The sequence below is a fragment of the Cervus canadensis genome, chromosome 17 (assembly GCF_019320065.1).
Source record: "Cervus canadensis isolate Bull #8, Minnesota chromosome 17, ASM1932006v1, whole genome shotgun sequence".
NCBI classification, from domain to species: domain Eukaryota; kingdom Metazoa; phylum Chordata; class Mammalia; order Artiodactyla; family Cervidae; genus Cervus; species Cervus canadensis.
Window position 1 is genome coordinate 21,288,787 of NC_057402.1, and position 16,851 is coordinate 21,305,637.

Genomic DNA, 16,851 nt, shown 5'->3' on the forward strand with positions numbered 1-16,851 from the left:
AGCTTTATTTATGGTTCAACTCTCACATCCATACATGACTACTAGAAAAACCATAGCTTTGACTAGACCGACCTTTGTTGGCAAAGTAATGTCTCTGCTTTGTAATATACTGTTTAGGTTTGTCATAGATTTTCTTCCAAGGAGCAAGCATCCTTTAATTGCACGGCTGCAGTCACCATCTGCATTGATTTTGGAGCCCAAGAAAATAAAGTCTTTCACTGTTTCCATTGTTTCCCTGTCTATTTGCCATGAAGTGATGGGACCAGATGCCATGATTTTATTTTTCTGAATGTTGAGTTTTAAGTCAACTTTTTCACTTTCTTCTTTCACTTTCATCAAGAGGCTCTTTAATTCCTCACTTTCTGCCATGAGGGTGGTGTCATCTGCATATCTGAGGTTATTGATATTTCTTCTGCCAATCTTGATTCCAGCTTGGGCTTCATCCAGCTGGGCATTTCACATAATGTACTCTGCATATAAGTTAAGTAAGCAGGGTGACAATATACAGCCTTGATGTACTTCTTTCCCGATTTGGAACCAATCTGTTTTTCCACGTCCAGTTGTAACTATTGCTTCTTGACCTGCATACAGACTTCTCAGGAGGTAGGTAAGCTGGTCTGGTATTCCCATCTCTTTCAGAATTTTCCACAGTTTGTTGTGATCCACACAGTAAGGCTTTGGCGTAGTCAATAAAAGAGAAGTAGTTGTTTTTCTGGAACTCTCTTTTGATGACCCAACGGATGTTGGCAATTTGATTTCTGGTTCCTCACCTTTTCTAAATCCAGCTTGAACATCTGGAAGTTCATGGTTCACATACTGTTGAAGCCTGGCTTGTATCAGGCTTCAACTATAAAGTATCAACTACACTTCAATTAAAAAAAAAAAAACAACTTATGATAAGGAAGTCAATAGAAACAGACTTGGAAATAGAATAGATAATAGAATTAACAGACAAGCACAGTATTCCAGAAGATAGTGTGAATCATGAAAAAATTAAGGAGATATGAAAGACATTAAAAAGACCCAATTTAAAATTTTAGAGATGAGAAGTTTATTTGTGAAGTAAAAGGCTCTAGATGGAATTAAGAAGAGCACATTAGATACTGCAAAAGAAAAGGTCAGTAACTTTAAAGACAAAATAATAGAAAGTATTCAAAATAAAATGCCCAGAGGAAAAAGAAACACCCCTCCGCCACTGGCAAAATGAACAAAGAATGAATGAGCTGCAGGACAAGCTCAAGTGGCCTAATGTATATTAAGGAGCAGTTCTAGAGGGGGAGGAAAGAGTTTGAGGACAAATGATATTGGGAAAAAAAAGCCAAACATTTAAAAAATTGATGAAGATTATAAACTTATAGTCCAAGAAGTTCAACAAATAAGCACAGGAACATGCAGAAATTTGTAACACATCACAATCAAATTGGCTAAAATGAGTAATGAAGGTAAAATCCTTAAAGCAGCCAGAGGACATATGTACAGAAAACAAAAATTAAAATGACAGTAGGAACAAAAGCAAGCCAGAGACAGTAGAATAACATCTTGAAAATATTTTTCAAAAGGTTAACCTAGAATTCTATAGCCAGAAAAAAAACTTTTTTCCCCCCACAAAATGAAGGCAAAAAAAGAGAGACATTTTCAAACATACAAAAGCTGAAAGCATTAATTACTTACAGCCCAGCATTGTATAAAAGATACATACTTCAGGAAGGAATAAAATGGTAGCAGCTGGAAACTTGGATCTACATAAAGAAGATTACTAGAAATGTAAATACGTGGGTAAATATAAAATAATGTTGTTCTTACTTTTTAAATCACTTTAAAAGCAGTTAATTATTCAAAGCAAAAACAATATTTAAATTATTATTGTATACCTATGTAAAGGTAAAATGCATGACAACAATATCACAAAGGTCGTACATGGTGAGACAATTTTTTTAAACAGCAACATGACTGTTTAGATATTATCAGTTTATAGAAACTTTACCCCAACAATTCCTACTGCCCACCCCACCCTAGTCCTCTTGTAGCCATGTACCTTAAGCTTTAAATTCTAAGTTCACTACAGGTGACAGTGTGTTACATAGTCTGTTTATATTTACCTTATCTTGATTGAATAACCAAACACAACAGAAGCAATGTTCTTAGATTTCAGCTCTTGGTTACAGCAAAATTCCACACACAAATTCCAAAATTAGTAGAGGTGCTTTGTAACAGATTCGAATCATTTTTTTTATTAAGAGAATTTGATTGCTTATCTTAGGTTCTTTCTAACCAAAATATAATTTCTCTTTAATATTTTACTAGTGCCAGTAGTAAAGTACCTAATAAATTTGTCCATAATGATTTTTATCTTCATTAAACTTGTAAGATAGTCAGACACAGTTTGACAGTGAACTTAATCTGTTTCCTTACTGTAGTGTATTTTATAGGCATATTCAGTACAGTGCCTTCAGGACTGAATACTTATAAAAGCTTGATTAAATGTATAACTGTATTGAAATGTATAACATTTGCAGTAGAGAGCTTATATGACTGAAAAGTAAATATATATTTCAGATTTTGGAGTTTGTGCATTAAAATACAACGTTCTTAATAATCTGACCATCAAGAAACTGGTGACATCCAAAGTACCAGCATTCTCCAAAATGATGTTGAGAAAACAGTAACATTAAAAATAAGTATATTAAGATTTCTGCAAAGAAGTATCAATAGTACACAATAATTTAATGAGTCTTAAAAAATACACATTTATCACTGTCCAATTCTATTTATGAAATCCTACATTAAAAATAACTTCAACCTTTATCAATTTAACTTAAAGTACATAATAAAAAAGAAAAGAAAACCTTTTCAAAGAAGGTTATTCTAGTAAAAGGATTACAAAAAATCTGGTAACCTGAGATGCTATTCTGGAACGTATGCTACTAGTTCAAATGTGCAAGCTCCAACTTAACAAATGTTTAAAATATTTGAGTTTTAAAAACAGTGCCAAAATAAACCACATCTTTTCTAGAGATGACATATTTAGCTAAGCTCAAGCAATATAAATCTTTCAACCATTTCATGTATTTGTTTAAAAGCCTCAGAAACCACGTGCATTTGTAATAAAACGAACAAAATGCTGAAGTCACTGGAGCCTAACAATTGACTTATAAATCAATTTTTTAGAAAGCCAAAAATATTTATGTGTGTATGTGTCTGTGTATTTATATATCTATATATCTCTATATATCTCTCCCTGATGCTGGGAGGGATTGGGGGCAGGAGGAGAAGGGGACAACAGAGGATGAGATGGCTGGATGGCATCACCGACTCGATGGGCATGAGTTTGAGTAAACTCCAGGAGTTCGTGATGGACAGGGAGGCCTGGCGTGCTGCGATTCATGGGGTTGCAAAGAGTCGGACACGACTGAGTGACTGAACTAAACTGAACTGAACTGATATCTCTCTCAATATTACTAGATAGATAGCATAGCTGTAGATAGTAGTTATCAACACAATAATTGTCTTGTGAAAAATTTGGGTTCCATACAAACCATATGTGAGAAGACAAATGTATAGGACATCGCTATTTTATCATTACAATGCCTCACTTGTCAAGAGTATTTAAAGATAGAAACTTCACTAATTATCTTTAAAAATATACTATCTATAAAAATGGCTTTTTATGCAATGTTAATCAATATTAAAACTATAAAATTTTAATATTCTAACATTTTTGTCCAATAAAATAATTCTATTGGTAAATGATCTGATGAGAAGATTTATCAATTTGAATAAGGATATCTACAAAGGATCAAGTTTCTCACTGAAAAAGAAAGATATTTTAAATAATTTTAACACAATGGTTAAACATAATATAGAAGTAGAATGAAAGTTTCTCCCATATTATTAACTAATAACTTTGCTTTATACTTTGCTTATAACTTGCCTATAACTGGTTGTGTCTTTAACAGATGCTTCAGGAGGTACAGTGAGCCTTTAAGTTTAGACTATCATTTGATAGAAATATATTGTCAGGTTCTAACATCAAGCCAAATTAAAAAGAGTACAGAGGAACTCTGGTTATTTTTTAATCAACAATGAATTGTCACAATATTCCTAATTAGTGAAAGTAAGGCCAAGGTTGCTACTGTAACACTATAGAGATAGTAATAACGTGATGCTGTTCACATATGCAGCTCACATTACCGTACTTAATTCAAAGATATGTGCAGAAAATTCATACATATATGATAAAAGAAATGGCACAATAATAAAAGAAATTGCAACAGTTAGAATCTTTGATTTTTAATTTTTGAAAGTGAAAGTTTTGGAAACCTATGGTTGCATGGAGTTGAGTCATAAGATCTCAGCTGTAAGTCCCAGCCAGTTCTTGCCAAATTCCTAGCTCCATTGAGTGTGTTTCCTCATTCATAAAATGTATTACTAATACTACTACTAATGGTAATACTAAAACTACTAGCATCATTACCATTATCACATGGTTGACATATATATTGGTATTACAATTACTGTCGATAGAATCACATAAAAATGCAGATGAGAAAGGGCTTTGTAAATCAAGTGCTGCATGTTTGTATGATCTTTTCTGCTTTTCCTCTGAACTACTTATTTTTAACAAGGAAAAGTAAATTATGATTTCACTGTAGGAATTAGACTTGATGTTTAAAGTAAACTCAAAGCAACCTCTTTTCTGAAGTGTGGAACACTTCAGAAGTTGCGTTATAGTTGAATATATAGAGAACTGATCTTCAGCAGGCAAGATTATTCCTTTATACCCCCTTGCTCTGTCCAAAAAACATGTACTACTTGACACATCTGTAATTTTGTAGACAACTCATTTTCAAGGGGATGTGGTAATCTAGGGGAGATTACCTACACCGAGCAATAGTAGATGCTAGAACTATTTTGTAAATTTAATGTCAAGGTATCAAATTCTTTAAAGGTTCTGTATACTGATTATAGGAATTAGTTGTGCTAATCTGATTGGTTAGTTATAGAAAGAGATGTTTGGAAATTGTAAAATATCTTTATTCTACACTTTGTGTTTTATAAAGCCTCAAGCAAAATAACTCAATAAAGTTTCGTCTGTTATTCAGGAATAAATTGAAAATTCAAGTTACTTGCGATTTATTTGAAGAGGATTCAGGAATGGACTATTTTGTGATGAGAACTGTTTCTCTTTACTTACCTGCATGACTTGAATGGGGCTGTTCCTTCACATAGGGAGCTGTTACATGTTTCAATTAGAGCTAGTAGAGAAAACTACATGCATGATGGAACTATTCTAAATCTCTATAGTTAGATAGTCGCTGCTTTAGAGAGGCTACAATTCTCTTTAGGACTGTAGAATAAATCCAGTTAATTTTGAACCCCTATTCTTCCTTATTTTTCACATAGTTTAAGCAAAATTAAAATCAGGCAACATGAGTAAATTCTAAATTTGAATCAATGGGATGATTCTGTCAGTTAATTCAACGGGTTTAATAAGAAACAGATACAGCTTGTTTGCATCACAATTCTTTTGTCACCCTATGATAAAGCACCTTACATTTTTCTGCAGAGTAAAAAAAATTCAAAAGCATAATTTCCAATGGTGTACGCAGTAAATGATTCTGTACTTGTCCCGAAAATAGGCAATGGTAGATAATTTAGCTCAGTCTTAAAGATAAATTAAAAGATCATATGGACTTAGAAAATTTTTCACTTGCCTACTTAATTTTCACTAATTCCATCTCTACTTATTTATTTCATCCTATTCTGGTCATATTTATTTTCTATTTGCTTCTCATCTAGTCAATCTTAAAAAAAGATTTTTTCCTGTAGCTAAATACATGAATTTTAGTTTTATCCATAAAATTTTAAAAAGTAGGTTTCCTGAACCAAATCACAGGTTTACTTTTTCCCACAAGTCTTTATATTTTTCCATTATAATTTTATTGTATATTATAATTAGATTCCCCTCTTCTGTAACAAAAATTCAAATGACAGTCTAAATAAAGGCATAAAAAAAAGGCATAAAAAAAAAGAATACTTCATATGTTTCATGGGTGCTTGCCTTTTCATGTCATGGTGACACATGCTAATTTTCAACCCAAAAGTATCCCACCTGAGTAGACAGACTGGGCAATTACTATGGCTTAAATAGAGTTTAGATCATTATTCAGACCCAACATTAAAAAATACCAACACCATGAATTTATAAGTACACATTAACAATACTTTCTTTTTATTGAAAACAGTGTGCATTATTTGTAGTGGAAAAAAATCATGCTTTGATTAATGTAATTTTAATATGCCAAGCTCTTATTAAAGCAAATTATACATTTGATTCTTGGTATCTATACTTAATATTCTTTAATACTAAAAAAGATTACATGCATATGTCGAAGGAAGACTATATATGCTTCTTATGTATGTGCTTCTCTTATTGGTTAGGAAATAAACTCTATATTGAAAAATGCATGTATTTGAAGTTTTGACCTAACACAGTGGATTAAGGTTTAGACAATATTTACTTTGCTGCATTTGACTCAGAAAGGGCCATATGTGAAGATATGATCCTGACCAACTTTACTATGTTTCTATAATGGTCTTCCAGCAAAAATATTTATATTAAATACAGTGAGATATAAAATAATTACAAATAAGCTGCAACTTTACAGCTATTCACTGGTAAAAGTCTGCAGTTAATATATTTGGATAAATAACTCAAGTCAGCAGCAAAGTGGTTAAACATTTGTGATTTGATTTTATCTCAGCTTGGAATGTGGTTGGAGTGTCCCACTTCTAACAACTGTTTGCTAAGTTAAGGCTTTAGTGTTTACACAGTGTTGAATGAAGCAGCCTGGTCACCAGATGTGATTGCTTCCCCAGACTGTCGTTTTTTTTTTTTTTTCAGTTCAGATCACTGTCCTCATGGTCCCTGTTCCAACCTTCTTCCTCAGGACGTCCACCAGCCTTTCCAACCTAAGTTGAGGGCAGTGGGGTGGGAGGGGAAAAAAATAAAGAACATAAAAAGTGCAATTATTGTCAGGAATGTTTTGACTGAAAAAGGACAGTATTTAGCTGTGACCGAGCACTTCTGGTCGTCATGTGAAGAAACGAAGCATGACTGTAAGTGAGAGACACGGGCGCAGAGTGCCAAGGATTTGAGGTTAAAAAAACAGCAAAAACACACACTTAAACCCCATCTTCAGATTGCGTCAGTTTTAGAGGCTACATGCAAAACATAAGCTACTAGTTTTAATACATCTACCTACTTGCATTAAAGTTATGAATGAATCACTATTATGCCATGACAAGATGGCATATTAAATGTTGAGCAGTTTCAAACCAATTTTTCACCCAAGAAGTGCATTTTTCAATACAGAAATACTATCATTCTTACACCTGTTACTGAGCTTAATAAGTGATATGTTGGTATACTGTATAATTGTCATGCATTACATTTCTTCTCTTTAAAGCCAGGTATTAGGTGGCTAGGTTGGAAAAACGATGTCTCAGTCTCATCAAAACAATTTAAGTATATAAAAATGGTTTGATGCTAATAAAACCAGATTTTCTCTACTACATTTTAAAAGTTTCTATTCCTGAGTAATATAAATAGGCTAGCACTGACTCTATATACTTCTGAGTCAAATATAAGTGATTTTTCAGTTGATTAAAAATTCTCCAACTAAACTGAAAATGGACTCAAAAGTTCAGAAGTCATTCTATAGGGTTCTTAGACTACTCTATGGGAGAGAGATCAGATTCATTGCATCAGCAAGAGTTTTGTCTCAAAAGATTTAGAGAATTAGATCATCAATTGCCTTTTTCTTACTATTTTCTTTACAGTAAGCATAAAACCTCAACCAAAAGTCTTGCTTGATGTCATACACACAGAAATCTTCTCTATAAGGGAAGCTCATACCCAGCAGCTTTCATATACACAATTCTCCCTCCTCAAAGACTGGTGAGCGACACAGTCTAGTCTGCTCCAGCTTGCCTCATTTATATGGATCCATGCATGAGGGTCCTTTGCAAATAAACACAGCACTGAGCCAGACACTACAGGAATGAGGGTATTCTCAGAGTCATACCCACTGGTTTAGATGGACTCATCAGCTGCATGCAACATTGAAAACAGCTCAAGTTAAATGGATGACTGCATATATCAAGAGTTCTGTTAACAGAAAATAGGGACATGAAACAATTCGGGGCATAAAAAAATCTCTGCTTTGAGAAATGTAGTTATGATCTCAGGGAAAAAGGAAAATCTTGCTTAAATTGATTACCACAATTTTCTCTAATGTAAATTTTACACAAGTATTATACAGACATTAAAACAGTTTTAAGCTAGTGATGCAAATACTTGAACTAGAAGATTTACTAGACAATTCACTGTACTTACAGATGACTCTGTATTAGTTGGACTTTCCCTAGTGATAAGAACCAGTGCTCTGTTATACTCTCCGAATAGTATGATTCCTAGGATCACATAGATTCTTTAAGACAAAGTTTCACTAAGGTGAACTGTGGAGGAGGGGGGAGAAAAATGTCACTGTGAAATTTTAACTACATTGTAAAATATGCTAATAACCTGAATTAATGGCTAACAGCTAGAAAACTTGTAGAAGCCAGTAGAAACCTTGATATGCCATTAACAGAATTTCTCAGCATAGACTAAAAAGTTAAGACAATACACCTATTTTGGGCTGCGCTGGGTCTTTGTTGCTGCGTGCTGGTTTCTCCAGTTGCCATGCAGGGGCTGCTCCTGCTGTGATGCATGGGCTCTGGAGAGCACGGTCTCAGTAGTGGCAGCGTGCAAGCTCTTTAGTTGTGGCATGCAGGGTTAGTTTCTCTGCGGCACGTGGGATCATAGTTCCCTGACTAGGGATTGAACCCGCATCCCCTGCATCAGAAGGCAGATTCTCAACCAGTGGACCACCAAGGAAGTCCCGAAAGATAGAAAATAGTACTTTCAGGTTAGTTAACTATATCTCTCTCCCACAATATCATTTGCTATTCTATTAAAAAAACTTCCTCATAATGTAAAAGTAAGCTCTAATCTGCATAGTTATTATCACTATGAATTCTGAATCAATGGAATGCTAAATTACTGAGATGAGTCTGCGTTGTGCTTCTTTTGGTTTTTTCTTTACAGATGGACTCATCTTACTTTAGTTTCTTCATACATTAAGATATCTTTCCACTTAGAACTCTTACATCTTGTGACGGTAAGAGGTTAGGAGGAAATACTTAAATATCATGTTTTGCAATGTCTTTACTATATTTCAACAACTACTAGATCAACCACATTCTCAGTTTATCCAGGTTGAATGATTTAAGAAAATTTGATCTCAGAAACGAGAAAAATGTCAATTACAGCGTTTTGTAAAAGCTTGCTGACTTTTGAAACACAATGAAGCATCTATTGCTTCCTGTAAGGAATGGACTATACCTGCCAAACATGGACTGTGCTGACAGGAAGGTAAGTGTGTCTGTCTGTTGAACAACCTTGCAGGATCTGCCTGCAGGTTATTCTTTACTGTCCTAATCAATAATATCCTTTAAAAAATTATGTAGTTTAATAAAATAGGCTCCAATTGCTTTACATGTTGCTCAATGATAGCTTCTCACAAAATTCATGAAATAGGAAAAAAGTTAGATTAGAATTCTAGGATTAGAATTTCTCTCTTCTAAATGAAGAAACAGAAGCCCAGACAGAAAAAGAAACCCTTGTACAAGGTCCTAAGATAAGACAGTAACAAATGTGGGCCTGGTTTCCTTGTTCTTATTTCAAAGTCACTTCCACTAGCGTTTGGGCTAATAGAAAGCTACAGATTTTAGATTATAGGTTAATGTACTATTTATCTTCATAAGTACATTAAACTGTTTCCTCAAGTTATTACTTAAGTCAAATTGGTAAGCATTTACTCGTATATTTCATCTGCTAGTTTAGTAACACATTATAGGAAAGTAAACTGATAACACTGTATGTAATTAGGAAATAACACAGTTTATTTCCTATAACACAAATGTTTTGTGAACTTGAAAAATACATTTACAGCTATATTTTAGAGAGAAATTCTAGTTTTTTCTTTTTTTTTTCTGATTTTTTTTTCTTTTTTTTTTTAAAGTATTTATTTGGCTGCACCAAGTCTTAGGTGCGGCATGTGAGACCTTTCGTTGCAGTGCACAGGATCTAGTTCCCTGACCAGGGATCGAACCCAGGCCCCCTGCATTAGGAGCACAGAGTCTTAGCCACCAAACCACCAGGGCGGTCTCTTTAGTTTTTTCAAATAACTCCTCTTTTATATTTTCTTTATGTCTATATAATATGTACATACTACAATGAAATACATAGCTTTCCATCAAGTAGATGAATCATAAGTTATTTACCAATTTTCTGAGCTGGTTTACTTTCATTTTTCACTCAATGAACATTTTGATACATTTTAAAAGGCAAGTAATACTTAAGGAATACTGACGATGTGTCAACATTCTAAGAAGTACTTTATGCACATATCTAATTTTCAATACAACTCCATGGAGTAGATATTATCATTAGATGACAAACCAAAGCATATAGAAGGTAATCTGACCAGAGTTGCACTGCTATTGAGGTCTGAAGCTGGCATACGCTGCAAGGTGTAATTACCACATCCTTGATCTCTCTGATGATGTGCTCCACTGCTTCCAAAAATACTGTAACTTTTAAGGTTTAGTTTTGATTTTTTATGGCCTTGGACTACTCTTACTGACTAGATAATTTTTTTGCAAAGTGAGAGAAAGGACTGAAAACAGAACAAATTCCTCATCTTCAGTTGAATTGTAGTGAAGCAAAAATCTCACTATAAATAAACAAACTAGATCCCATTAAAAAATTTTTTTTAGATTTTTTTTTTTTTTTTTTTTGCTTTTTAGATTTCATTTTTGAGAGAAATTTTTGGTTTTTCTGTCAAGGTGAGAGTAGAATTCTTATTAGCAGGAGAATTTTCTTTTTAGAAAAAAATTCCATTTCTACTATTTAGGCAACAAAATTGTCTCATCCAACATATCTGACTTCTGAATTATTATTATCTTTTTTCCCAAGGAGAAAGAACCAGGGAAATTCAAGAGAGATGGATAAAAATCATCCTTCCAGTAGAGAAAACAGCAAAACCACTAAAAATGCTTTGGGTTGTCCATTAGCATCAAAGGTCTTGCCCTCTTTAAACCATGGCAGCGGGACAAGAAAGAGATTTAAATGTAGTTTTTTCTTTTACTATTATGGCTGTTCTTCCTATGCTAGTTCTTAAATGTTGTTTTATCACCTTTAAACACTTTTTATGTTTTCCTCAAAAGATGTTATTTGTTCCCTTGATTTCACTTAAATGCTTATGGTACAGATCATCATCCCAAAACTCTCTTCTGAGTTTCACCCTCATATATGCAACTGCCTTCAAGATGGCTCCTCTTGCTTATTTCACAGGCATATGACAGTGAACATATCTAAAATAAAGCTTATTTCACCTCCCATGCATATTTCAGTATTTCTTATTCTGATTAATGCTGCCATTCATTAACTCAGCTAACTTTTAAGTTGAAAAAAATTTAGAAAACCTTGGTTCAATGATTTTTTTTCTCACTGCAGCTTGGATCTATGAAAAGATTGTGATAAAACCACAAATGTAGACAGTGGGAAGCAATAAAAGGGTTTACCTCATCTAGTAACATCCTTTACATTTTAGAAAGATTCCCCCTGGCAAGAATATAGAGATGAGAAGGAGGTAAGTTGGCCTACAGGCAGGGAGTCCAGATAACTTCTCAGGAGCACAACAATGTGGATGTACTTATGGTCATAAAACTGCATACCTAAAAAGCTTATGATATGGATTTAAGTTCAACTGACGAACATTTATTAATTATTTATTAATTATTTAGTAATTCCTATGAACTAGACACTATTCGAGGCATTGATTATTCAAAGACTAGGACATGGTTCTTGATCATAGGAGCAGTAAGGTGGAGAAACATCTTTATACGGTAATTTCAATCAGTTATTGGTAAATGCTGTAATAAAAGGGTAAGCATGGGTATTACACAGAACCTAGCTTGGGCAGGGAAAAAGAAGTGCCTGTGAAGGCTTTCTGATGATGCCTCAGTTAAATTTTGAAGGATAAGAAGGAGACAGTCGCCTCAAGAAGAGTGGATATGGAGAGGGGGTAGGATGGGAATATCAGACAAAGGAAAGAATATGTGTACAGGCACTGAGGTATGAAAAGCATGGTGTGTGTCAAGTCCTACCAGGAGGATGGTTTCACAGGTTTCTCAGGATCATGGAAGATGTTGGGAAATGAGACTGCAGTGGTTGGTCATGACTAGGTCTTGCCCTAGGTGGTAACTGAAGCCACAGGAGTGGATGGAAATGCTAAGAGAGACAAAAGAAAGGGGGAGGGGGGTGGGAAGAAGATAGAACCAAAATGAAATCCAATACTTAAAGGAAAAGGACTGACAAAAGAATTGGAGAAAACAGTCAGGGAAGCAAAAGATAAATCAAGAGTAGGTGCTGTCACAGAATGCAGAGAAGAGAATTTCAAGAAGAGAGTGATCAACAGGGTTAAATACTTAAATAAGATGCAAGTGACAAATGAACATTAGGAAATGATACCCTTTTCTGTGCAGCTTTAATAAAGCATGATAGAAGTAGGATAAAGCCTCATGGAATGTGAAAAAGTGAAGACGAAGTATAGGCTTAGCTAGAAAATATAAGATTTTGGGTGGAAACTAAAGGGGATTATAGTTGCAGGAAAATGTATGGCTGAGGAAGTCCTTAAAGAAATGGATGGCATGTGAATATGTTTACAGACTATAGAAGAGAAGACTGTAGGAAGAAGCTAAAGTAAAATGGAGGAAGACAGTATCTTTTAAGGAGGGTCTCAGAGAATGGAATCACAAGCACAACTTGCAGCATTATCACTAAAAATATGACTGGAAAACTCTTCCTTGGAGATTTGAGGGAAAGAGGTGCGGGGAATAGAGCTGTGGATAACTCTGTAGAGGTGGAGGCATTTAACTGACAGAACTCATCATTGCTAGATTCAATTTTCCCCATTGAGAGAGGCAGAGTTCTCTACTGAAAGCATAGGGTAAAGAAAAATGCTGGGAAGGGGTTGGGGTGGGGGGGCAGGGAACAGTAAAGGTTTAATGGGACAAGAAAGGGAGGTGATATTGGACATGTAAAAGGAATGCTAGTGGGATTGATGGGCCACTGATATTGAAGTTTCTTTGCATGAAGGCAGAGGTTGGGGTAGAGAGGAAGACACTGAACCAGGTACTTGAAATGCACATTAAAGGAACCTCACTGATCTCACATTTAAGGAGATCAGTAGATATCACTGGAGAGGAGAGAGACATAGTGATAATTAAGCTGGATGGTATAAATCTCAAAGAAGGGAGGGTTTTCATGTGGATGCAGAAGGTATGAAAGTAGCAACAGGGAACCAGAGAACTCTTCTTTCTAGTCTACAGCGTATGGGGAAAAGACTGGTGTTTAGGGGGCTACAAGGAAAGAAGTGTCCTTGGTAAATTCAAGTTTCAGGTAGAATGTATGTGTGAAACATTCAGTGCAGAAGTTGTGGAAAGATGCAGTGTAGTAGGGCTTCCCAGGTGGTGTAGTGATAAAGAATCCTCCTGCCAATGACAGGAGGCAAAAGACATGTCCGTTCGATCTCTGGGTCAGGAAGATCCTTGGAGTAGGAAATGGCAATCCACTCCAGTATTCTAGCCTGGGAAATCCTGTGGACAGAGGAGCCTGGTGGGCTACAGTCCATGGGGTTGCAAAGAGTTGGATGCCACTGGGTGACTGAACAAGAGCAACCCACCCTCCTACGCATAAATTGTAAAGAATGAAACAAAAAGTTCTTTCTCAATCTCAGGCACACTATGTAACTGAAAGATACAGACTAAAAAAAACACAAATGCATAAAAAATACACATATATATACACATTTATAAATCTGTAAAGGCACAACATATAAATATGAACACACATATGTGCATAAAAGTATGTGTAAGAAATAAAGATCAATAAAAGAGAGAATAAAATGGAGAAGAGAAAAGAAAGACTATTCACACATGAAACAGAATGGAAAAAGAAATTGTAAGTAAAAAGGTGAATGCAGAAGTAGATGGGAGAGTGGGGTGAAAAGTCATGGTGAACAAAGTGGAAACAACTAGCAGAAAGTGGTGAGAATGGGAAGCTGAATAACAGTAACATGGTTAAAATTATTTCTTATCTTACTAGGAAATCAGTCTCCTTGGATCTTCCACTCATCTGCCTAGATCTATCCTTCACGTCATTACACTATTTGATTTCCTATATAAGCTGCTGCTAAGTCACTTCAGTCATGTCCGACTCTGTGCGACCCCATCCCTGGGATTCTCCAGGCAAGAACACTGGAGTGGGTTGATATCCTATATGAGGTGGTCTCAAATGTTAAAAGAACTGCCATGTCCTTACTAGGCTATTTTTTTCAAGGTTAATATTTCCAGCTGTCAATGGTTTTGCATATTAAAGTTAATAGACTATCACCATATTGATTATTCTTTGCGCAGGTTCTTCAGCATATCTAGGTTTTTAAAAATATTGAGTCTGACCTAATAATTCAGGTTAATCAATTAGAAAGGAAAGTGGTATTGATACTTCTCTTGATCTGGAATTTTACTTCCATTTGAATGCTGCCATGTTTCACTACTGGCTTACACAGAGTTTTAGTACAAATGACTCTATGCTGACCTGCTTTGCCTACCAATCCAAGCCAAGCCAAGTCTATTCTATCTTGGACATGGACAACTAATATTTTTTAATCAGTTGTTTATTGTTGTGTAATAAACCACCCAGGGCTTTCCTGGAGCTCAGATGATAAAGAATCTGCCTGCAAGGCAGGAGACCTGGGTTCGATCCCTGGGTTGGGAAGATCCCCTGGAGAAAGGAATGGCAACCCACTCCAGTATTCTTGCCTGGAAAATGCCGTGGTCAGAGGAGCCTGGCGTGCTACAGTCCATGGGGTCGCAAAGAGTCAGACACGACTAAGTGACTAACACTAGTACTTCTACTAAACCACCCAAAACTTGGTGGCTTAAAACAACAGCTACTTTACTTAATCATGCTAACGTGGGCTAGGTGCAGCTGGGTGTTCACTTGCCTGACAGTTGGTATTGACTTCTGGCTAGGACTTGCCTCTTACGGATCTCATGCCCAAGTAGACCAACCCAGGCTTACTCACATGGTGAGCATGCGTTAGCAAGAGCTGGGAACACGGGCGATTGAGGCCTTGTTCAGAAGTTGTACAACATCATTTGGTTTATTTTATTGGGTCAGAGGGAGTCACAGGCCACCCTAGATTCAAAGGGTGGGGGAATAGGCTTTTACCTTTGACAGGAGCAGCTGCAAAAAAAATTGTGGCTGTGTTGATCCTAAATGTTATATGATTAAAAAAACAAAGGCTATCAAGTGTAACTACATTTTACAATAAAACAAAGCTTTAACCTCAATCTGAATCTCTGATGGAGGAATTTCAGGTTATCAATTGATAGGTGTTACAAAAGACACATTTTGAAACTTGCAGTATGTCTTAAACAACACCCAGGGTGTGACTATCATCTCCTCAGATAAGGTTGTTTCTATCTGTTGTCAACTGGGTATTTTTTTGCTGGATCTACATTTATTTAAAAAAGAAAAACAAAATAAAAAAGTTTGGTACATGCAATCAATATTTAGTTTTAAAAGATGTTACTAACCATTTATTAATTTGCTGATTTCTACCATAACTTTCAATATAATCAAATCTAATTCAATTCTTTCTTCCAAGTCTTTCTGCTGTGTAAAAATATTTTGTTTTTAGAATAAAGCATATAAGGAAATAATATGGATAGATTAATTTAGCTCTTCAGATATGTCATTATATCAAATACTATCATTCATTCATTCAGAAATACTTCTTGAGTATTTATTTTGTGAATGGCACCTTCTAAACAGCTGTGTTCAAAAGAGTTTTTAATGTGTCTACTATAGATGTGTGTTATATCAAGTTTTTTTTTTTTTAACACAAAATCCTCTGTAAAGATGTGCCATAAAAGGAATTTTCAGCTAAGTTATGATACAATGAGTTCAGGCTATACCTTTTGCAAATAGTTCTAAGATTATAAGTATTGTGAACAAGAGGTGTATTAACAAGAAAATAATGAGAAAGTAGGAATAAGCTGTTCTTAGACACCACAATTTTGGGTCATTTAATTTTCTGTACTTTGTTTAGCTCCACTTTAATGTTAATGTATATTAACAGTAAGAAATTGTTTTTCACCTTGAAATTAAATAATAAACTTGGATTTATCTTTGAGATTAAACAGAGCATAGAAAAAACTTAGTACATGTATATTCAACAGTGCTTAGATTAGATATATGACATTCCTTATTCAATGTCACTAATATCTAAGGTGAAGTGAAAAGTGAAGTGAAGTGAAAGTGAAAGTTGCTCAGTTGTGTCTCTTTGTGACCCCATAGACTGTACAGTCCATAGAATTCTCCAGGCCAGAATACTGGAGTGGGTAGCCTTTCCCTTCTCAAGGGGGTCTTCCCAACCCAGGGATTGAACCCAGGTCTCTCGCATTGCAGGTGGATTCTTTACCAGCTGAGCCACAAGGGAAGCCAAAGAATACTGGAGTGGGTAGCCTATCCCTTCTCCAGCGGATCTTTCTGACCCAGAAATCGAACTGGGGTCTCCTGCATTGCAGGCAGATTCTTTACAACTGAGCTATCAGGGTACACAAGGCAATGAAAAGTTACCTATATTTTAAACACAGACTAACATTTGCTATTTT

The 16,851-nt window shown here is 35.2% G+C and overlaps 1 protein-coding gene across 4 annotated transcripts in view; it reads right to left on the reverse strand.

Moving 5' to 3' along the window:
• Positions 1 to 6,201: 6,201 nt before the first annotated feature.
• Positions 6,202 to 16,851, reverse strand: part of MIPOL1 (mirror-image polydactyly 1) — a 284,075-nt gene continuing 273,425 nt past the window's right edge. For all 4 annotated transcript variants that reach the window (XM_043489769.1, XM_043489765.1, XM_043489767.1 and 1 more), the window contains one exon: positions 6,202 to 6,972. In XM_043489769.1, the coding sequence (XP_043345704.1) occupies positions 6,906 to 6,972 (67 nt within the window). In that variant the 3' untranslated portion in view covers positions 6,202 to 6,905. The remainder of the gene's footprint in view (positions 6,973 to 16,851) is intronic.